The sequence below is a fragment of the Oncorhynchus gorbuscha genome, linkage group LG10 (genome assembly GCF_021184085.1).
Source record: "Oncorhynchus gorbuscha isolate QuinsamMale2020 ecotype Even-year linkage group LG10, OgorEven_v1.0, whole genome shotgun sequence".
NCBI classification, from domain to species: domain Eukaryota; kingdom Metazoa; phylum Chordata; class Actinopteri; order Salmoniformes; family Salmonidae; genus Oncorhynchus; species Oncorhynchus gorbuscha.
The window spans coordinates 13,769,245-13,793,748 of record NC_060182.1 but is presented as its reverse complement, the minus strand read 5'-3'; the positions used below and the strand labels follow the sequence as shown (position 1 = coordinate 13,793,748).

The 24,504-nt window shown below is 42.9% G+C and overlaps 1 protein-coding gene across 5 annotated transcripts in view; it reads right to left on the bottom strand.

The window, feature by feature from the left end:
* The window catches only part of LOC124045576 (ERC protein 2-like), a 629,643-nt gene that overhangs the window by 433,731 nt on the left and 171,408 nt on the right, over positions 1–24,504 (bottom strand). For all 5 annotated transcript variants that reach the window (XM_046364959.1, XM_046364957.1, XM_046364960.1 and 2 more), the window contains one exon: positions 623–760. In XM_046364959.1, the coding sequence (XP_046220915.1) occupies positions 623–760 (138 nt within the window). The remainder of the gene's footprint in view (positions 1–622; positions 761–24,504) is intronic.

Sequence of the window (24,504 nt, the reverse complement as noted above, 5' to 3'; positions counted from 1 at the left end):
TGGTTAAGGGCTTGTAAGTAAGCATTTCACACTAAGGTCTACACTGTTGGTTAAGGGCTTGTAAGTAAGCATTTCACACTAAGGTCTACACTGTTGGTTAAGGGCTTGTAAGTAAGCATTTCACTGTGAGGTTGTTGTATTCAGCGCAAGTGACAAATAACATATGAGTTGATCATCCATCTCCAATCATTACCATTCGTATCCTCTTCCTCAATCTCTGTAGTCGCCGTGGAGATACAGTGGCTCTGGGGTTTCCCTGCATCTGTTCCATTGTATATCTATCAGTCTGAGTTGATGTATATGTGGTCAGCAACAGTGAGGTGGTCTGACTGTGTGAGCAGGGCCAGTTAAAACCTGTCTATGACATCACACTAACTGTAGAGAGAATGAGTAAACATCCTTTACACTCAGCATGGGTCCTGTCCTTCATCTTCAGACAATCTATCTATATCCCTTTCTATCTGGAAGGAATTCTGTCACTTCACACTGGTCTTTCTCCTTCTCATACTCGCTGTCCAGTCTGATGCTGGAGACTCCCTCCTCTTTTTCCTACTATGTCGTTCTCTCAATACCGTTGTCTCCCTATCCCCCTCTCTCTTTTCTGCTATCCCACTTAGCATACCTTTTCAGACAGGGCCTCCTCCAGCGTGGTCAGTGCTGTGTCTGTGTTGCTGGAGTCAGTCTGGAGACCCTTGACCCTGTCTCTCAGACCCGTCAGCTGCTTGTCCTTGTCCTTTAACTGCTCCAAAAGATTCTCTATCTGAAGAGAGAAAGAGGGCAGAGAGAGGGCAGAGAGGTGATTGTAAGGTGAATGTCAGGTTAGTGTTAGAGAGAGTGAGAGGGCAGAGAGGTGAATGTCAGGTTAGTGTTAGAGAGAGTGAGAGGGCAGAGAGAGGAGAATGTTAGGTTAGTATTAGAGCGAGTGAGAGGGCAGAGAGAGGTGAATGTCAGGTTAATGTTAGAGAGAGTGAGAGGGCAGAGAGAGGAGAATGTTAGGTTAATGTTAGAGAGAGTGAGAGGGCAGAGAGAGGAGAATGTTAGGTTAGTGTTAGAGAGAGTGAGAGGGCAGAGAGAGGAGAATGTTAGGTTAGTGTTAGAGAGAGTGAGAGGGCAGAGAGAGGAGAATGTCAGGTTAGTGTTAGAGAGAGTGAGAGGGCAGAGAGGTGAATGTTAGGTTAGTGTTAGAGAGAGTGAGAGGGCAGAGAGAGGAGAATGTCAGGTTAATGTTAGAGAGAGTGAGAGGGCAGAGAGAGGAGAATGTCAGGTTAGTGTTAGAGAGAGTGAGAGGGCAGAGAGGTGAATGTTAGGTTAGTGTTAGAGAGAGTGAGAGGGCAGAGAGAGGAGAATGTCAGGTTAATGTTAGAGAGAGTGAGAGGGCAGAGAGAGGTGAATGTCAGGTTAGTGTTAGAGAGAGTGAGAGGGCAGAGAAGTGAAGGTCAGGTTAGTGTTAGAGAGTGTGAGAGGGCAGAGAGGTGAATGTTAGGTTAATGTTAGAGAGAGTGAGAGGGCAGAGAGAGGTGAATGTTAGGTTAGTGTTAGAGAGAGTGAGAGGGCAGAGAGGTGAATGTCAGGTTAGTGTTAGAGAGAGTGAGAGGGCAGAGAGGGGTGAATGTTAGGTTAGTGTTAGAGGGAGTGAGAGGGCAGAGAGAGGTGAATGTTAGGTTAGTGTTAGAGAGAGTGAGAGGGCAGAGAGGTGAATGTCAGGTTAGTGTTAGAGAGAGTGAGAGGGCAGAGAGGTGAATGTTAGGTTAGTGTTAGAGAGAGTGAGAGGGCAGAGAGAGGAGAATGTCAGGTTAATGTTAGAGAGAGTGAGAGGGCAGAGAGAGGAGAATGTCAGGTTAGTGTTAGAGAGAGTGAGAGGGCAGAGAGGTGAATGTTAGGTTAGTGTTAGAGAGAGTGAGAGGGCAGAGAGAGGAGAATGTCAGGTTAATGTTAGAGAGAGTGAGAGGGCAGAGAGAGGTGAATGTCAGGTTAGTGTTAGAGAGAGTGAGAGGGCAGAGAAGTGAAGGTCAGGTTAGTGTTAGAGAGTGTGAGAGGGCAGAGAGGTGAATGTTAGGTTAATGTTAGAGAGAGTGAGAGGGCAGAGAGAGGTGAATGTTAGGTTAGTGTTAGAGAGAGTGAGAGGGCAGAGAGGTGAATGTCAGGTTAGTGTTAGAGAGAGTGAGAGGGCAGAGAGGGGTGAATGTTAGGTTAGTGTTAGAGGGAGTGAGAGGGCAGAGAGAGGTGAAGGTCAGGTTAGTGTTAGAGAGAATGAGAGGGCAGAGAGATGAATGTCAGGTTAGTGTTAGAGAGAATGAGAGGGCAGAGAGATGAATGTCAGGTTAGTGTTAGATTGGTCTTCATAAATACAGTATATGCCCTATGTCTGTGAGGTCAGTGACTGGGAGACAGAACATAATGAAGGTTTACAAGACATACCAAATCAAGAGGCATACTTTGAAGTGAAGTGCACAGAAATAAAAGGACCACAATAAACTGGCCTGATCCAGCTGACTAATACATAAACTGGCCTGATCCAGCTGACTAATACATAAACTGGCCTGATCCAGCTGACTAATACATAAACTGGCCTGATCCAGCTGACTAATACATAAACTGGCCTGATCCAGCTGACTAATACTAATACACAAACTGGCCTAATCCAGCTGACTAATACATAAACTGGCCTGCTCCAGCTGACTAATACATAAACTGGCCTGCTCCAGCTGACTGATACTAATACATAAACTGGCCTGATCCAGCTGACTAATACTAATACATAAACTGGCCTAATCCAGCTGACTAATACACAAACTGGCCTGATCCAGCTGACTAATACGTGTTCCACCCGTGGCTTTATTCTTCAATTTCCTGCTTTTAACTATCTCCACATCTCCATTTCCAGATGAGAGAGAGAGATGTGGCTGGAGACACAGTGTGCTCAGAGATAATTAGAGATATGCCTGCAGAGATAATGATAGATGTTCTTAGAGGACTTTATAGAGGTGTAAACAGAGGAGCCATTTAGCTTTAAAAGCTTCCGCCTGATTCTTCATCCTCTCAGTTAACTGCTCTCTGTTGATAAGTTCTGCTGACTCACTGTTAGTAGTAGTGTACTACTCCATTCAGTTCAAGGGTCTCTCTGAATCTATCTCAAACTGTGTTTCTGTGTTCTGCCTCTCTCCATCTCCTCTGTTTCCCTCCTCTCTATATCTCTCTTCCACCCTCCCTCTGTCCCTAAAGCATAACTGTAAATCCCCTCTACGCTGTTGAACAAACGTTGTCTGATGTCCATCCATCCTTATATCAACACAACCATGTAGCAGAGCAGATATATAAATGTACCCGAACTGCCCCCAGCAGCAGACCAGCACGACGCTGAACAGGACACTCAACAGGACACTGAACACTCACAGCCATTATGCAGCTATGGCAAAGAGACGGAGGAGCATTACAATGACAAGGACAGGACAACCAGTTTATGGAGTTACAGCTAGTTTCTCTCATCCTTGGCCCTTACCATTGAATGCATTTGTTGCTAATTTCTACCATCAGGAGCTGTTTATGTCATAGGGACATGTTTCTTTATATCACTAGGATCATTAGGAAAATGTGGGCCATTAACAGATCTGATCAATGATTCTCTTCCTCGGCAGGTTTTAGGGTTACACACAGACTGGAATTATTATCTAATGTACGTAAGAAACGAATCACAAGCAGCAGAAAAGCCTAGGTCTAACATTCATACACCCCACAGCCACCACAGAGGAGAGATACTGTAGATAATGCCCAAGAGGGAGAGAGCTAGCATTCCAGTCATGGGTACATGGATAGATAATGCCCAAATCTCCAATAGCCATTTTACAAATGAATCCAATTAAATCACAGACTCTTGTGTTCTTATCCCCTGGAGTCAGAGACTGGTTTGAGAGCGGCCATCTTGGGTTAATCTTTGGAGGGAAAGTGGTGGGAAAGTGGGAAAGGCAGCAAGAGCCCCTGGATAGATCTTGATAGGCTAATGGTTGTGATTATGCCACCCAGTCGAGAGCTCTGATAGGCCAATCCACGGAAGATGAGGCGATAGGAGAGCGAACGCTTTCGGGCATGTTGGGAAAGTTTCACGTCGCCATGGCTAGCTTGGCCTGATGACCTACATCTGAGGATGGCTCTGTTCTGTCTGGGTCCTTCCCTCTGGGTCTTTCTCCACACTGGAGGGACGAGGGTAAATGAGCTTTATGTGGCTAACATTCAGTCTGATGGTTGATGAGACATTTCTCAGCTCTGGTCCTTAAGGACACTGATCCCCACTGTCTAATGTGGTCCTTAAGGACACTGATCCCCACTGTCTAATGTGGTCCTTAAGGACACTGATCCCCACTGTCTTATGTGGTCCTTAAGGACACTGATCCCCACTGTCTTATGTGGTCCTTAAGGACACTGATCCCCACTGACTAATGTGGTCCTTAAGGACACTGATCCCCACTGTCTAATGTGGTCTTTAAGGACACTGATCCCCACTGTCTAATGTGGTCCTTAGGAACACTGATCCCCACTGTCTAATGTGGTCCTTAAGGATATTGATCCCCACTGTCTAATGTGGTCCTTAGGAACACTGATCCCCACTGTCTAATGTGGTCCTTAAGGATATTGATCCCCACTGTCTAATGTGGTCCTTAAGGACACTGATCCCCACTGTCTAATGTGGTCCTTAAGGATATTGATCCCCACTGTCTAATGTGGTCCTTAAGGACACTGATCCCCACTGTCTTATGTGGTCCTTAAGGACACTGATCCCCACTGTCTAATGTGGTCCTTAAGGATATTGATCCCCACTGTCTAATGTGGTCCTTAAGGACACCGATCCCCACTGTCTAATGTGGTCCTTAAGGATATTGATCCCCACTGTCTAATGTGGTCCTTAAGGACACTGATCCCCACTGTCTAATGTGGTCCTTAAGGATATTGATCCCCACTGTCTAATGTGGTCCTTAAGGATATTGATCCCCACTGTCTAATGTGGTCCTTAAGGACACTGATCCCCACTGTCTTATGTGGTCCTTAAGGATATTGATCCCCACTGTCTAATGTGGTCCTTAAGGACACTGATTTTGACATTCTTGGAACTGGAGTTTCCACAGCAGCTTCAGGCTAGTGGAGTGGGTCGAGACTTTCAAGTTCCTCTGTTTCCACATCACTAAGAAATTAACATGATCCACACACACCCGCACAGTTGTGAAGAGGGCAAAGCAGAACCTCTTACCCCTCAGGAGGCTGAAAAGATTAGACTTGGGCCCTCAGATCCTAAAATCCACAAGCCGCTACAGAGGGCACTGCATACCACCCAGTACATCACTGGGGCTGAGCTCCCTGCCACCCAGGACCTCAATACCAGGCGGGGTCAGAGGACGACCCAAAATGATTTCAAAGATTCCAGCCACCCAAGACATAGACTGTTCTTTCTGCAACCGCACGGCAAGCGGTACTGGAGCACCAGTTCTGGATCCAACAGGACACTGAACAGCTTCTACCCCCCAGCCATGAGACTGAGAAACAGGACTGCTAATCAGCAACAAATGCATTCAATCAAATGGCAACCCACAATACCTGCATTGACCCTTTTTTGCACTAACTCTCTTGCACTGACTTTATGCAAACACTCACACATACATTACCAGTCAAAAGTGTGGACACACCTACTCATTCCAGGGTTTTTCTTAAATTGTACTATTTTCTACATTGCAGAATAATAGTGAAGACATCAAAACTATGAAATAACGCATATGTAGTCATATAGTCACCATAAAAATGTTATTTTGTATATTTGAAATGCATCAATGTAGTCACCCTTTGCCTTGATAACAGCTTTACACACTCTTAGCATACTCTTAGCATTCTCTCAACCAGCTTCATTTAAATTAACTTCTTGGATATAGGGGGCGCTCTTTTAATTTATGGATAAAAAAAACATTCCCATTTTAAAGATATTTTGTCACGAAAAGATGCTCGACTATGCATATAATTGACAGCTTTGGAAAGATTACACTCTGACGTTTCCAAAACTGCAAAGATATTGTCTGTGAGTGCCACAGAAGTAATGCTACAGGCGAAACCAAGATGAAACTTCAAACAGGAAGTGAGCCAGATTTTTGAGGCGCTGTGTTCCAATGTCTCCTTATATGGCTGTGAATGCGCCAGGAACGAGCCTACACTTTCTGTCATTTCCCCAAGGTGTCTGCAGCATTGTGACATATTTTTAGGCATATCATTGGAAGATTGACCATAAGAGACTACATTTACCAGGTGTCCGCCTGGTGTCCTCCATCGTAATTGGTGCGTAATCTCCAGCTGCATGTATTTTCCCATGTGATTCAGAGGAGAAACCAAACTGCTACGAATGACTTATCATCGAATAGATACAGTGCCTTGCGAAAGTATTCGGCCCCATTGAACTTTGCGACCTTTTGCCACATTTCAGGCTTCAAACATAAAGATATAAAACTGTATATTTTTGTGAAGAATCAACAACAAGTGGGACACAATCGTGAAGTGTTACGACATTTATTGGATATTTCAAACTTTTTTAACAAATCAAAAACTGAAAAATTGGCCGTGCAAAATTATTCAGCCCCTTTACTTTCAGTGCAGCAAACTCTCTCCAGAAGTTCAGAGAGGATCTCTGAATGATCCAATGTTGACCTAAATGGCTAATGATGATAAATACAATCCACCTGTGTGTAATCAAGTCTCCGTATAAATGCACCTGCACTGTGATAGTCTCAGAGGTCCGTTAAAAGCGCAGAGACCATCATGAAGAACAAGGAACACACCAGGCAGGTCCGAGATACTGTTGTGAAGATGTTTAAAGCCGGATTTGGATACAAAAAGATTTCCCAAGCTTTAAACATCCCAAGGAGCACTGTGCAAGCGATAATATTGAAATGGAAGGAGTATCAGACCACTGCAAATCTACCAAGAACTGGGCGTCCTTCTAAACTTTCAGCTCATACAAGGAGAAGACTGATCAGAGATGCAGCCAAGAGGCCCATGATCACTCTGGATGAACTGCAGAGATCTACAGCTGAGGTGGGAGACTCTGTCCATAGGACAACAATCAGTCGTATATTGCACAAATCTGGCCTTTATGGAAGAGTGGCAAGAAGAAAGCCACAAGCCACCTGGGAGACACACCAAACAGTTGGAAGAAGGTGCTCTGGTCAGATGAAACCAAAATTGAACTTTTTGGCAACAATGCAAAACGTTATGTTTGGCGTAAAAGCAACACCCTGAACACACCATCCCCACTGTCAAACATGGTGGTGGCAGCATCATGGTTTGGGCCAGCTTTTCTCCAGCAGGGACAGGGAAGATGGTTAAAATTGATGGGAAGATGGATGGAGCCAAATACAGGACCATTCTGGAAGAAAACCTGATGGAGTCTGCAAAAGTCCTGAGACTGGGATGGAGATTTGTCTTCCAACAAGACAATGATCCAAAACATAAAGCAAAATCTATCAAAAATAAACATATCCAGGTGTTAGAATGGCCAAGTCAAAGTCCAGACCTGAATCCAATCGAGAATCTGTGGAAAGAACTGAAAACTGCTGTTCACAAATGCTCTCCATCCAACCTCACTGAGCTCGAGCTGTTTTGCAAGGAGGAATGGGAAAAAACGTCAGTCTCTCGATGTGCAAAACTGATAGAGACATACCCCAAGCGACTTACAGCTGTAATGGCAGCAAAAGGTGGCACTACAAAGTATTAACTTAAGGGGGCTGAATAATTTTGCACGCCCAATTTTTCAGTTTTTGATTTGTTAAAAAAGTTTGAAATATACAATAAATGTCGTTCCACTTCATGATTGTGTCCCACTTGTTGTTGATTCTTCACAAAAAAATACCGTTTTATATCTTTATGTTTGAAGCCTGAAATGTGGCAAAAGGTTGCAAAGTTCAAGGGGGCCGAATACTTTCGCAAGGCACTGTATGTGAAAAACACCTTGAGGATTGATTCTAAACAACGTTTGCCATGTTTCTGTCGATATTATGGAGTTAATTTGGAAAAAAAGTTTGGCGTTTTGATGACTGAATTTTCGGGGGGTTTTCTCAGCCAAACGTGATGAACAAAACGGAGCGATTTCTCCTACACAAATAATATTTTTTGAAAAACTGAACATTTGCTATCTAACTGAGAGTCTCCTCATTGAAAACATCCGAAGTTCTTCAAAGGTAAATTATTTTATTTGAATGCTTTTCTTGTTTTTGTGAAAATGTTGCCTGTTGAATACTAGGCTTAATGCTATGCTAGCTATCAATACTCTTACACAAATGCTTGTTTTGCTATGGTTGAAAAGCATTTTTTGAAAATCTGAGATGACAGTGTTGTTAACAAAAGGCTAAGCTTGAGAGCCAATATATTTATTTAATTTCATTTGCAATTTTCATGAATAGTTAACGATGCGTTATGGTAATGAGCTTGAGGCTATAATTTACGATCCCAGATACGGGATTGCTCGTCGCAACAGGTTAACAGGTGTGCCTTGTTAAAAGTTCATTTGTGCAATTTTTTTCCTTCTTAATGCATTTGATCCAATTAGTTGCGTTGTAACAAGGTAGGGTTGGTATACAGAAGATAGACCTATTTAGTAAAAGACAACGTCCATATTATGGCAAGAACAGCTCAAATAAGCAAAGAGAAATGACTGTCCACCATTACTTTAAGACATGAAGGTCAGTTAATACGGAAAACTTCAAGAATTTTGAACGTTTCTTCAAGTGCAGTTGCAAAAACCATCAAGTGCTTTGATGAAACTGGCTCTCATGAGGACCGCCACAGGAATGGAAGAGTTCCTTCTGCTGCAGAGGATAAGTTCATTAGAGTTAACTTCACTAGGGTAGGGGGCAGCATTTGGAATTTTGGATGAAAAGCATGCCCATATTAAACTGCCTGCTACTCAGGCCCAGAAGATAGGATATGCATATACTGTAATTAGTAGATTTCGATAGAAAACACTCTAAAATTTCCAAAACGGTAAAAATAATGTCTGTGAGAGTAACAGAACTGATATGCAGGCGAAAACCCGAGGAAAATCCAACCAGGAAGTACTATTAGTTTGAAAGGCTGTTTTTCCATTGAAAGCCTATTCACCATACAAAGACTTAGGACCTAGTTCACGATCTCTATGGCTTCCTCTACATGTGGCCGGTCTTTAGGCATTGTTTCAGGCTTTTACTCTGAAAAATTAGGGAGATACAGCACTTTCAATCAGATCGGGAACGCGCCTTTCTTGTTTCTCTTTTTCTATGACGAAGCTTTGTCCGATTGAAATATTATTGATTACTTATGACAAAAACAACCAGAGGTTTGATTTTAAACATCGTTTGGCATGTTTCTACTAACTTTTATTGTACTTTTTAAAAACTTTTCGTCCGGACTTCGCCTTGACCATTCCGATTACTGGACAAAACACGCGAACAAAAAGGAGGTTTTTGGTCATAAAGAGGGACATTATCGAACAAAACAAACCTGGGAGTGCCACCAGATGAAAATCATCAAAGGTAAGTGATTCATTTCAATGCTATTTCTGACTTTTGTAACACTCTCCTTGGCTGGAAAATGGCTGTATGGGTTTCTGTGGCTAGGTACTGACCTAACATAATCGCAAAGTGTGCTTTCGCCGTAAAGCCTTTTTGAAATCTGACACAGCGGTTGCATTAAGGAGAAGTTTATCTTTATTCGTATGTTTAACACTTGTATCATTTATCAATGTTTATGATGAGTAATTCTGTAATTTGATGGGGCTCTCTGGACTTTCACCGGATGTTTGTTTGAGACAATGCATTTCTGAACATAACGCGCCAATGTAAACTGAGATTTTTTTATATAAATATGAACTTTATCAAACAAAACATACATGTATTGTGTAACATGATGTCCTATGAGTGCCATCTGATGAAGACCATCAAAGATTTGTGATTAATTGAATTGCTATTTCTGACTTGTGAGCCCTGGCTGGAAAAGGGCTGTATGGTTTTCTGTGACTAGGTGCTGACCTAACATAATCGCATGGTGTGCTTTCGCAGTAAAGCCTTTTTGAAATCGGACACTGGTTGGATTTACAAGACGTTTATCTTTAAAATGGTGTATAATACTTGTATGTTTGAGGAATTTTAATTATGGGATTTCTGTTGTTTTGAATTTTAGCGCCCTGCAATTTCACTGGCTGTTGTTGAGGTGGGACGCTAGAGTACCAGAGAGGATAACTGCACCTCAGATTGCAGCCCAAATAAATGCTTCACAGAGTTCAACTAACAGACACATCTCAACATCAACTTTTCAAAGGAGACTGCATGAATCAGGCCTTCATGGTCGATTTGCTGCAAAGAAACCACTACTAAAGGACACCAATAATAAGAAGAGACTTGCTTGGGCCAAGAAACACGAGCAATGGACATTAGACAGCTGGAAAACTGTCCTTTGGCCTGATGAGTCCAAATTTGAGATTTTTGGTTCCAACCGCCGTGTCTTAGAGACGCAGAGCAGGTAAATGGATTCTCTCTGCATGTGTATTTCCCACCGCGAAGCATAAAAGAGGAGGTTTGACGTGCTTTGCTGGTGAAACTGTGTCATTTATTTAGAATTCAAGGCACGCTTAACCAGCATGGCTACAACAGCATTCTGCAGCGATACGCCATCCCATCTGATTTGTGCTTAGTGGGACTATCATTTGTTTTTCAACAGGACAATGACCCAAAACACACCTCCAGGCTGTGTAAGGGCTAGCTAACCAAAAAAGTGAGCAATGGAGTGCTGCATCAGGTGACCTGGCCTCAACAATCACCTGACCTCAACCCAATTGAGATGGTTGTGGATGAGTTGGACAGCAGAATGAAGGAAAAGCAGCCAACAAGTGCTCAGCATATGTGGGAACTCCTTCAAAGCATTCCTCATGAAGCTGGTTGAGAGAATGCCAAGAGTGTGCAAAGCTGTCATCAAGGCAAAGGGTGGCTACTTTGAAGAATCTAAAATATAAAATATATTTTGATTTGTTCTTCCACAACAATCTCGACAAACCATGTGTTATTTCATAGTTTTGATGTCTTCCCTATTATTCTACAATGTAGAAAATAGGGAAAATAGAAACCCTTGAATGAGCAGGTGTGTCCAAACTTTTGACTGGTACTGTAATTACACTGACATCCCACACACCCCACCCACCCCCCCCCACACACACACACACAAAATGCTGCTGTAACAGCCTCCACTCTTCTGGGGAGGATTTGCACTAGATGTTAGAGAAAAATTGCTAGGACTTGCTTCCATTCAGCCACAAGACCGTTGGTGAGGTCAGGCACTGATGTTGGGTGATTAGGCCTGGCTCTCAGTCAGCGTTACAATTCGTCCCAATGTGGTTTGATAGGGTTGAGGTCAGGGCTCTGTGTAGTTCTTCAACACCAATCTCAACAAACCATTTCTGTATGGACCTCACATTGAGCACGGGGGCATTGTTATGCTGAAACAGGAAAGGGCTTTCCCCAAACTGTTGCCACAAAGATGAAAGCACAGAATCGTCTCGAATGTTATTGTATGCTGTAGCGTTAAGATTTCCCTTCACTGGAACTAAGGGGCCCAAACCATGATAAACAGCCCCAGACCATTATTCCTCCTCCATAAAACTTTACAGTTGGCATTATGCATTGGGGCAGGTAGCGTTCTCCTGGCATCCACCAAGCCCAGATTCGTCCATCGGACTGCCAGATGGTTTAGCATCGGACTGCCAGATGGTTTAGCATCGGACTGCCAGATGGTTTAGCATCGGACTGCCAGATGGTTTAGCATCGGACTGCCAGATGGTTTAGCATCGGACTGCCAGATGGTTTAGCATCGGACTGCCAGATGGTTTAGCATCGGACAGGCTTTGTGCTGACATTACTTCCAGATGCTGTTTGGAACTACCATTTTACACGCTACGCGCTTCAGCACTCAGCGGTCCCGTTCTGTGAGCTTGTGTGGCCTACCACTTCGCGGCTAAGCCGTTGTTTCTTCTAGACTCTTGCACTAAAACAATAACAGCACTTACAGTTGACCAGGGCAGCTCTAGCAGGGCAGAAATTTGACCAACTGACTTGTTGGAAAGGTGTCATCCTATGACAGTGACACGTTGAAAGTCACTGAGCTCTTCAGTAATGCCATTATACTGCCAATGTTTGTCTTTGGAGATTGTATGACTGAATGCTCGATTTTATACATCTGTCAGCAACGGGTGTGGCTGAAATACCAGTTTTAAGGGGTGTCCACATATTTTTGTATATGTAGTGTAACTACCTCAGTTATCTCATGCCCCTCCCTGTACATTGACTCAGTCCTGGTATCTCTCTCTATATAGCCATGTTACTTTTACTTGTCATTGTTATTTGTTACTTCTTGTGTCATTATTTCTATTTCTCTGCATTGTTGTTTACGAAACAATTGTATTTAATGTTGACTGGACTGAGAGGAGATAAACAGGCTACAGGTTACAGGCTACACACACTGGACTGAGAGGAGATAAACAGGCTACAGGTTACAGGCTACACACACTGGACTGGGAGGAGATAAACAGGCTACCGGTTACAGGCTACACACACTGGACTGGGAGGAGATAAACAGGTTACAGGCTACACACACTGGACTGGGAGGAGATAAACAGGCTACAGGTGACAGGCTACACACACTGGACTGGGAGGAGACAAACAGGCTACAGGTTACAGGCTATACACACTGGACTGGGAGGAGATAAACAGGCTACAGGTGACAGGCTACACACACTGGACTGGGAGGAGATAAACAGGCTACAGGTGACAGGCTACACACACTGGACTGGGAGGAGATAAACAGGCTACAGGTTACAGGCTACACACACTGAACTGGGAGGAGATAAACAGGCCTCGAGAAAGAATGAAACCCAAGAATGATCGCTCTTATCTGCACAAGGGAGTAAACAAAATAAGCCAGAAACAAACAAAGTTTAGCCTGTGGTTGTGTTGAGGCTGAGAATGCACGCACGAGCCGCATGCACCCCCCCCCCCCTCCCCCTCCCTGCTCCCTGTCCCAGTGGGCAGCACATAGCCTTATTTCAGGGCAAATTGACCATATCGCTCTTAGATAAAGATTCCACTCTCCACTAGACTCAGTTTGCTTTGGCCAGCCAGTGCACAATAACAACCACCCGACGAAACATTTAGCCTCGCCGCGCGGCCTTCCGTGAAATCACGAAGAAAAACGTTAAACACAACTGGACTTTCAACCTCCCGGATGAGAGCAAGTTGCCTTATTCTCCGATATGGGAAAGAATGGTGAGGAATTCTGCCGGAATTCTCCGACCCCAACGGTTAGCTACATGGATTGTTGTTTTGAAAGAAAGACCTTTTGTGGACAGGAAGGAGCAGGATTCTTTATTTGATTTACTTATTTAACCTATATTTAACTAGGCAAGTCAGTTAAGAACAAATTCTTATTTACAATGACGGCCTACCAAAAGACCTCCTACAGGGACGGGGGCCGGTATAAAAACAAATAAATAATAATATATATAAATATGGGACAAAACACACATCACGACAAGGGAGACAACACAACACTACATAAAGAGAGACCTAAGACAACAACATAGCAAGGCAGAAACACATGACAACAACATAACATGACAACAACATGGTAGCAACACAACATGACAACAACATGGTAGCAACACAAACATGACAACAACATGGCAGCAACACAACATGACAACAACATGGTAGCAACACAACATGACAACAACATGGTAGCAACACAACATGACAACAACATGGTAGAAACACAACATGACAACAACATGGTAGCAACACAAAACATGGTAGAAACATTCCAGGGCAAGAAGGTAGAGACAACAATATATCACGCAAAGCCTGACCATTGGGAAGCAGAAGGACCCCACTAGGCTACTAGTGTTAGTAGCGGGTCTGGCAGGGTAGCCTAGTGGTTAGAGCGTTGACTAGTAACCAGAAGGTTGCAAGTTCAAATCCCCAAGCTGACAAGGTACAAACAAGCACACAGATAACATCCACCACATCCCATCAGTGGCCCTCCATTTTAGAGTACAGAACACAAAGATCTCTACTGACCTACGATTGTGCAAATGCACACACATTCTGTCACTTTTACACATTTTGTACAACTACAGTACAAACCAACTACACACCATTGTCCCTCTTCCACTCCTCCAGACCAGCTACAGTAGAGGCGTCTGACTCCCATGGAGCAGTCAGTGAGGTAGGCACTGTAACATCAACACTACGACGTCAGTCTCTGTCCTCACCACTGTTTACAGACATGTTGTTACGACTGGGATAACTTTCATCGACACAGCGATAGGACAAAGACGGGTCCACATTGGGATTGATGCTAGTGGCCCCTGACCTCAACCCTGACAGTCCAGCTAAAACCAGCCACAATAGATACTAGTTCCTGACCCGACCAACCTCCACTGTATGGGGTTTAAGATTACACAGCGCACATTCATGATTAGAGAGAGCATATCTGTCAGGAATTCTAATGTCATAGGAGACATTGCATCTGAAACAGTATCACGTCTGGTTCCTCTGGTGAAGTCTTGGTCTACAAGGAGCTCTGTCTGGACGGGGCAGAACCACAAACTCAGATGACCTGGTAGGGCTAAGTGCTCTATGTAAACTCTGAACTGGGAACCGGTCCTCAGAGAATGAATTTATGCAGAACACAAAAGAACAAGGAGCAAAGCGTGACGACAGTAAAAAATGCAATCTTTGTATTTTTAAAAACTTTCTTGGACCAATAAAAATACCAAACAATAATTGGTCTTCTTTTTGAAAGGCAATCATTTTTCATTGAGGTTTGTCATAACCTCTGAAAATATGATAAGATGGCAGCCTTCACCCAGGCGGTTGGAAGAGAAATACACACACAGAGACTGGGACAAGAACCACGACCACAAACTCAACGACATAACACGGTATTCTCCCCTAGAAGTGTAGGGAAGAGGTGTTCTTACCTACAGTAGAGGAAAACTAGGTCACAGAAACACAGTAGTATAATTGGAAACAGTGGGACCCAGATCAATTTGTTGGATTAGGAAGAATGTACAGCTTCTTTCAACTGCATTAGTTCAACAAGATCTATTGTTCTCACTCCTCTCTCTCATTACACCCATGTTTTTCTCTCGGGCACGCACGCACACACTCTCAGAGAGGTTGTTGATGTCCAGTTTCCCAACACTCCAGAGGTTTACTGGTCCTCCTTGACTTCCTCTAGGGAAAGGCCTCTCGGATGTGTGTCATCACAGAGGGCTAGTTTGGATGCATGGTAAAATAACCTGATAGAATCCCGTGACCTTTCAGACCACATGTTTGTTTTAATGATGCAACAGGTTAGGCTGATTGCAGGTTCTCTCTCTCTCTCTCTCTCTCTCTCTCTCTCTCTCTCTCTCTCTCTCTCTCTCTCTCTCTCTCTCTCTCTCTCTCCTCATAAATGGATACTAGAATAATAGTGAAGACACAACGCTATGAAACAACACATGGAATCATGCTGTAACCGAAAAAGTGTTAAACAAATCAACATATATTTTATATTTGAGATTCTTCAAAGTTGCCACCCTTTGCATTGATGACAGCTTTACACACTCTTGGCCCATTTGGGACCCAGCCATGCCCATATGTCCCAGGACTAACTGGGGATGAGCTAACGGCCTCTCTCTCTGGTTAGCTGTCTGGACAACCTCTTCTGGCCACATACTGTGAGCTGTTGCCCTCCAGTGGCAACACTGTGCTACTCCAGATGGAATGTCTGTCTAGGTTTACTGAGTCTCCTTGAATAAAGACAGCTGTCAACTATACCTTCAGCTGAAGCATTTCTGAATCTGAAGTATCTCAATGTATATTACATTTCAAACAGCGTAATATTCCAACGCCTCTACAGACAAAACCTTTGTCAGACAGACGTTTGTTTGTGGTGACATGGTCAGATGTAATGTGTTTTATTGACAGAGAGACCTGGGGAGTTGACAACGGGGTCATTGCTACCATGTGACCCCAGGGCTGAAACACTCCACTGGAGAATGACACCTCTCTCCGTTTCACTCGCCCGACCTTTGTGATGTCATGCTCCTTCGCTCAAGGACACATTACTCATCCGCTATGGACCAGAACGACAGAGCGCCATGACATCATAAGATGAGTGGAGCCCGTGAGAGGGAGGGGAGAGCAGCGGAACAAAAGTTCTGAAATCATTGACACATTTTATGTAAACGAGGAAAGACGTTTCAATCATTGTCTCTCAAAGCATCCTGCTATGGAATTGTAGGATGTTGAGAGATAAAGGGTCTTTAAATAACAGTTCCTCTGGTGGAGGGATGGAGTATAGACTGTTGAGATCTGTGGCCTATGGACCTGCTGACTCTACACTATAGCCAGCAGGACACAGCGTATGAACACACCATAAATACTACAGCAGAGGCCTTTGTGTGAGCATGTCCACATGCAATACTGCATGGCATGTATATGTGCATGTGTGTGCTCTGCCTATAAAATGTATACCTGCCTGCCGACGCCAAACCACCAATGGCCTACAACCAGAATGAGCAGCACCTTGACAGCGCACAGTGTTGTCACGCCAGCAGCCAGGGCCTTGCCAACCACAAAGTCATGGAAAAAGGTCTGGGAGTCTGGGAAATAGAGCAACTCAGAGAGACCGAATTTTCTACGGGCTTCAGTCCGATTAGGAGGTGGGCCTGTGACAGCCTGAGCTGCTTCCTCCATGACCCCCTAACATCCTCTGGTAACCACCACGTCGTGTTTAGAAAAACAAAGCCTTTCTGTGTCATACACACAAACATGCAAGCAGACACTCAATGACAAACTAACACACATCCAGACAGACACATACACCCAGACAGACACATACACCCAGACAGACACACAGTCCCAACTCTCTGTCTCTCTTTTCTCCCAGTATAACATATGGAGATATTCTGAAGTAACATACTGCTAACCCTTGAGGGCCACACACACACACAATTAACATAAACTGACCTCCATTTTCAGACAACGGGGGTTGCCTCACCCTCACACACATGACAACCAGACATACTCCCCCTCTCCCCCCACATTCCTCCATAAACCTTACACACACCCTCCATTGCATTCATACATATCAATTAGACACTAACACAGGAACACAGACACACACACTGTCTGAGAAAGCAGAAGGCAGCCTTTATTTTCACAGCGTTGGACTCCAAAGAAGGGAATCAGGAGATACCTGACACATAGATGAAGACGGATAACATATGTGGCAGTTAAGTTTGAACCATCATTGTGTGTGTGTGTGTGTCTGTCTGTGTGTGTGTGTGTGCATGTTTGAGTTGATCCTTGTCCCTGCTCTTTAAGCTCAGGGCCCTATCTCTGCCCCCTCAGCTGTGGAATGCTGCAGTGATTGCTGGGTAATTACCCAAATGCTTTACTTCTCCGCTCCCAGCACCATTAGTATTAATTCTTTTCTTTTTCTTCTCCTTTTGATAGAGGAATTGCCAGAGCTTTGATCCAGTGGAGGGAGGGAGGGAGGGAGGTAGGGAGGGAGGGAGGGAGGGAGGAAGTTAGGCCACCCAGCTGGGACCACAGCTGCTCTCTGTCCACCTCTACCTCTCCTCTCTTTTAGTTACTTCAAGCATATCCATCGTTCCACAATGGAATACTATGTAGTGCTAGGGTTATACCGCTGGGTTATACCACTGGGTTATACCACTGGGTTATTCCACTGGGTTATACCGCTGGGGTATACCACTGGGTTATACCACTGGGTTATTCCACAGGGTTATACCACTGGGTTATTCCACTGGGTTATACCACTGGGTTATACCACTGGGTTATACCACTGGGTTATTCCACTGGGTTATACCGCTGGGTTATACCACTGGGTTATACCACTGGGTTATTCCACTGGGTTATTCCACTGGGTTATACCACTTGGTTATTCCACTGGGTTATTCCACTGGGTTATACCGCTGGGTTATTCCACTGGGTTATACCGCTGGGTTATTCCACTGGGTTATTCCACTGGGTTATTCCACTGGGTTATACCGCTGGGTTATTCCACTGGGTTATACCGCTGGGTTATTCCACTGGGTTATACCGCTGGGTTATACCACTGGGTTATTCCACTGGGTTATTCCACTGGGTTATTCCACTGGGTTATACCACTGGGTTATTCCACTGGGTTATTCCACTGGGTTATTCCGCTGGGTTATACTGCTGGGTTATACCGCTGGGTTATTCCACTGGGTTATACCGCTGGGTTATTCCACTGGGTTATACCGCTGGGTTATACCACTGGGTTATTCCACTGGGTTATACCACTGGGTTATTCCACTGGGTTATTCCACTGGGTTATACCACTTGGTTATTCCACTGGGTTATTCCACTGGGTTATACCGCTGGGTTATTCCACTGGGTTATACCGCTGGGTTATTCCACTGGGTTATTCCACTGGGTTATTCCACTGGGTTATACCGCTGGGTTATTCCACTGGGTTATACCGCTGGGTTATTCCACTGGGTTATACCGCTGGGTTATACCACTGGGTTATTCCACTGGGTTATTCCACTGGGTTATTCCACTGGGTTATACCACTGGGTTATTCCACTGGGTTATTCCGCTGGGTTATACTGCTGGGTTATACCGCTGGGTTATTCCACTGGGTTATACCGCTGGGTTATTCCACTGGGTTATACCGCTGGGTTATACCACTGGGTTATTCCACTGGGTTATTCCACTGGGTTATTCCACTGGGTTATACCACTGGGTTATTCCACTGGGTTATTCCACTGGGTTATTCCGCTGGGTTATACTGCTGGGTTATACCGCTGGGTTATTCCACTGGGTTATACCGCTGGGTTATACCGCTGGGTTATTTCACTGGGTTATACCACTGGGTTATTCCACTGGGAATTCCACTGGGTTATTCCCTCTGAGTTACAGTACATTGCTAGGTTACACCGCTGGGTTATACCGCTAGGTTATTCCACTGGGTTATTCCACTGGGTTATACCGCTTGGTTATTCCACTGGGTTATATCGCTGGGTTATTCCACTGGGTTATTCCACTGGGTTATATCGCTGGGTTATTCCACTGGGTTATTCCACTGGGTTATTCCACTGGGTTATATCGCTGGGTTATTCCACTGGGTTATTCCACTGGGTTATTCCGCTGGGTTATATCGCTGGGTTATTCCACTGGGTTATACCGCTGGGTTATTCCACTGGGTTATATCGCTGGGTTATTCCACTGGGTTATTCCACTGGGTTATACCGCTGCGTTATTCCACTGGGTTATATCGCTGGGTTATTCCACTGGGTTATTCCACTGGGTTATTCCACTGGGTTATACCGCTGGGTTATTCCACTGGGTTATTCCACTGGGTTATACCGCTGGGTTATTCCACTGGGTTATACCGCTGGGTTATTACACTGGGTTATACCACTGGGTTATACCGCTGGGTTATTCCACTGGGTTATACCGCTGGGTTATTCCACTGGGTTATACCGCTGGGTTATACCGCTGGGTTATTCCACTGGGTTATTCCACTGGGTTATACCACTGGGTTATTCCACTGGGTTATTCCACTGGGTTATTCCACTGGGTTATACCGCTGGGTTATTCCACTGGGTTATACCGCTGGGTTATTCCACTGGGTTATTCCACTGGGTTATTCCCTCTGAGTTACAGTACATTGCTGGGTTACACCGCTGGATTGAACCGCATGGGTTACACCAATGTCCATCTCTCCTCCACCCCACAGCTCCTACCAGTAATATACAGTAACAGGAGCACATCATCTAACCTGCAGTAATATGAAAATATAGTAACAGGAGCACATCATCTAACCTGCAGTAATATGAAAATACAGTAACAGGAGCACAACGTCTAACCTGCAGTAATATGAAAATACAGTAACAGGAGCACATCGACTAACCTGCAGTAATATGAAAATACAGTAACAGGAGCACAACGTCTAACCTGCAGTAATATGAAAATACCAGTAACAGGACATAACCTAACCTGCAGTAATATGAAAATACAGTAACAGGAGCACATCAACTAACCTGCAGTAATATGAAAATACAGTAACAGGACACTGGGTCTAACCTGCAGTAATATTAAAATACAGTAACAGGAGTACATTCCTAACCTGCAGTAATATGAAAATACAGTAACAGGACACAACGCCTAACCTGCAGTAATATGAAAATACAGTAACAGGACACAACGTCTAACCTGCAGTAATATGAAAATACAGTAACAGGAGCACATGGGTACGACTAACCTACAGTAATATGAAAATACAGTAACAGGACACAACGCTAACCTGCAGTAATATGAAAATACAGTAACAGGAGCACAACATCTAACCTGCAGTAATATGAAAATGCAATAACAGAAGCACAATGTCAACCTGAAGTAATAAAAATACAGTAACAGGAGCACAACGTCTAACCTGCAGTAATATGAAAATACAGTAACAGGAGCACAACGTCTAACCTGCAGTAATATGAAAATACAGTAACAGGAGCACATCGACTAACCTGCAGTAATATGAAAATACAGTAACAGGACACAACGTCTAACCTGCAGTAATATGAAAATACAGTAACAGGACACAACGTCTAACCTGCAGTAATATGAAAATACAGTAACAGGAGCACATCAACTAACCTGCAGTAATATGAAAATACAGTAACAGGACACAACGTCTAACCTGCAGTAATATTAAAATACAGTAACAGGAGTACATCGACTAACCTGCAGTAATATGAAAATACAGTAACAGGACACAACGTCTAACCTGCAGTAATATGAAAATACAGTAACAGGACACAACGTCTAACCTGCAGTAATATGAAAATACAGTAACAGGAGCACATCGACTAACCTACAGTAATATGAAAATACAGTAACAGGACACAACGTCTAACCTGCAGTAATATGAAAATACAGTAACAGGAGCACAACATCTAACCTGCAGTAATATGAAAATGCAATAACAGAAGCACAATGTCTAACCTGAAGTAATATGAAAATACAGTAACAGGAGCACAACGTCTAACCTGCAGTAATATGAAAATACAATAACAGGACACAACGTCTAACCTGAAGTAATATGAAAATACAGTAACAGGAGCACATCATCTAACCTGCATTAATATGAAAATACAGTAACAGGAGCACATTGTCTAACCTGCATTAATATGAAAATACAGTAACAGGAGCACATTGTCTAACCTGCATTAATATGAAAATACAGTAACAGGAGCACATCGTCTAACCTGCAGTAATATGAAAATACAGTAACAGGAGCACAACATCTAACCTGCAGTAATATGAAAATACAATAACAGGAGCATCGTCTAACCTGCAGTAATATGAAAATACAATAACAGGACACAACGTCTAACCTGCAGTAAAATGAAAATACAGTAACAGGAGCACATCGTCTAACCTGCAGTAATATGAAAATACAGTAACAGGAGCACATCGACTAACCTGCAGTAATATGAAAATACAGTAACAGGAGCACAACGTCTAACCTGCAGTAATATGAAAATACAGTAACAGGACACAACGTCTAACCTGCAGTAATATGAAAATACAGTAACAGGAGCACATCAACTAACCTGCAGTAATATGAAAATACAGTAACAGGACACAACGTCTAACCTGCAGTAATATTAAAATACAGTAACAGGAGTACATCGACTAACCTGCAGTAATATGAAAATACAGTAACAGGACACAACGTCTAACCTGCAGTAATATGAAAATACAGTAACAGGACACAACGTCTAACCTGCAGTAATATGAAAATACAGTAACAGGAGCACATCGACTAACCTACAGTAATATGAAAATACAGTAACAGGACACAACGTCTAACCTGAAGTAATATGAAAATACAGTAACAGGAGCACATCATCTAACCTGCATTAATATGAAAATACAGTAATAGGAGCACATTGTCTAACCTGCATTAATATGAAAATACAGTAACAGGAGCACATTGTCTAACCTGCATTAATATGAAAATACAGTAACAGGAGCACATCGTCTAACCTGCAGTAATATGAAAATACAGTAACAGGAGCACAACATCTAACCTGCAGTAATATGAAAATACAATAACAGGAGCACATCAACTAACCTGCAGTAATATGAAAATACAATAACAGGACACAACGTCTAACCTGCAGTAAAATGAAAATACAGTAACAGGAGCACATCGTCTAACCTGCAGTAATATGAAAATACAGTAACAGGAGCACATTGTCTAACCTGCAGTAATAAGAAAATACAGTAACAGGACACAACGTCTAACCTGCAGTAATATGAAAATACAGTAACAGGAGCACATCGACTAACCTGCAGTAATATGAAAATACAGTAACAGGACACAACGTCTAACCTGCAGTAATATGAAAATACAATAACAGAAGCACAATGTCTAACCTGAAGTAATATGAAAATACAGTAACAGCACAACGTAACCTGCAGTAATATGAAAATACAATAACAGGACACAACGTCTAACCTGCAGTAATATGAAAATACAATAACAGGACACAACGTCTAACCTGCATTAATATGAAAATACAGTAACAGGACACAACGTCTAACCTGCATTAATATGAAAATACAGTAACAGGACACAACGTCTAACCTGCAGTAATATGAAAATACAGTAACGGGAGCACATCGTCTAACCTGCAGTAATATGAAAATACAGTAACAGGACACAACGTCTAACCTGCAGTAATATGAAAATACAATAACAGGAGCACATCGTCTAACCTGTAGTAATATGAAAATACAATAACAGGACACAACGTCTAACCTGCAGTAATATGAAAATACAATAACAGGACACAACTTCTAACCTGCAGTAATATGAAAATACAGTAACAGGAGCACATCGACTAACCTGCAGTAATATGAAAATGCAATAACAGAAGCACAATGTCTAACCTGAAGTAATATGAAAATACAGTAACAGGAGCACAACATCTAACCTGCAGTAATATGAAAATGCAATAACAGAAGCACAACGTCTAACCTGCAGTAATATGAAAATACAGTAACAGGAGCACAACATCTAACCTGCAGTAATATGAAAATGCAATAACAGAAGCACAATGTCTAACCTGAAGTAATATGAAAATACAGTAACAGGAGCACAACGTCTAACCTGCAGTAATATGAAAATACAATAACAGGACACAACGTCTAACCTGAAGTAATATGAAAATACAGTAACAGGAGCACATCATCTAACCTGCATTAATATGAAAATACAGTAACAGGAGCACATTGTCTAACCTGCATTAATATGAAAATACAGTAACAGGAGCACATTGTCTAACCTGCATTAATATGAAAATACAGTAACAGGAGCACATCGTCTAACCTGCAGTAATATGAAAATACAGTAACAGGAGCACAACATCTAACCTGCAGTAATATGAAAATACAATAACAGGAGCACATCGTCTAACCTGCAGTAATATGAAAATACAATAACAGGACACAACGTCTAACCTGCAGTAAAATGAAAATACAGTAACAGGAGCACATCGTCTAACCTGCAGTAATATGAAAATACAGTAACAGGAGCACATCGACTAACCTGCAGTAATATGAAAATACAGTAACAGGAGCACAACGTCTAACCTGCAGTAATATGAAAATACAGTAACAGGACACAACGTCTAACCTGCAGTAATATGAAAATACAGTAACAGGAGCACATCGACTAACCTGCAGTAATATGAAAATACAGTAACAGGACACAACGTCTAACCTGCAGTAATATTAAAATACAGTAACAGGAGTACATCGACTAACCTGCAGTAATATGAAAATACAGTAACAGGACACAACGTCTAACCTGCAGTAATATGAAAATACAGTAACAGGACACAACGTCTAACCTGCAGTAATATGAAAATACAGTAACAGGAGCACATCGACTAACCTACAGTAATATGAAAATACAGTAACAGGACACAACGTCTAACCTGCAGTAATATGAAAATACAGTAACAGGAGCACAACATCTAACCTGCAGTAATATGAAAATGCAATAACAGAAGCACAATGTCTAACCTGAAGTAATATGAAAATACAGTAACAGGAGCACAACGTCTAACCTGCAGTAATATGAAAATACAATAACAGGACACAACTTCTAACCTGCAGTAATATGAAAATACAGTAACAGGAGCACATCGACTAACCTGCAGTAATATGAAAATACAGTAACAGGACACAACGTCTAACCTGCAGTAATATGAAAATACAATAACAGAAGCACAACATCTAACCTGCAGTAATATGAAAATGCAATAACAGAAGCACAATGTCTAACCTGAAGTAATATGAAAATACAGTAACAGGAGCACAACGTCTAACCTGCAGTAATATGAAAATA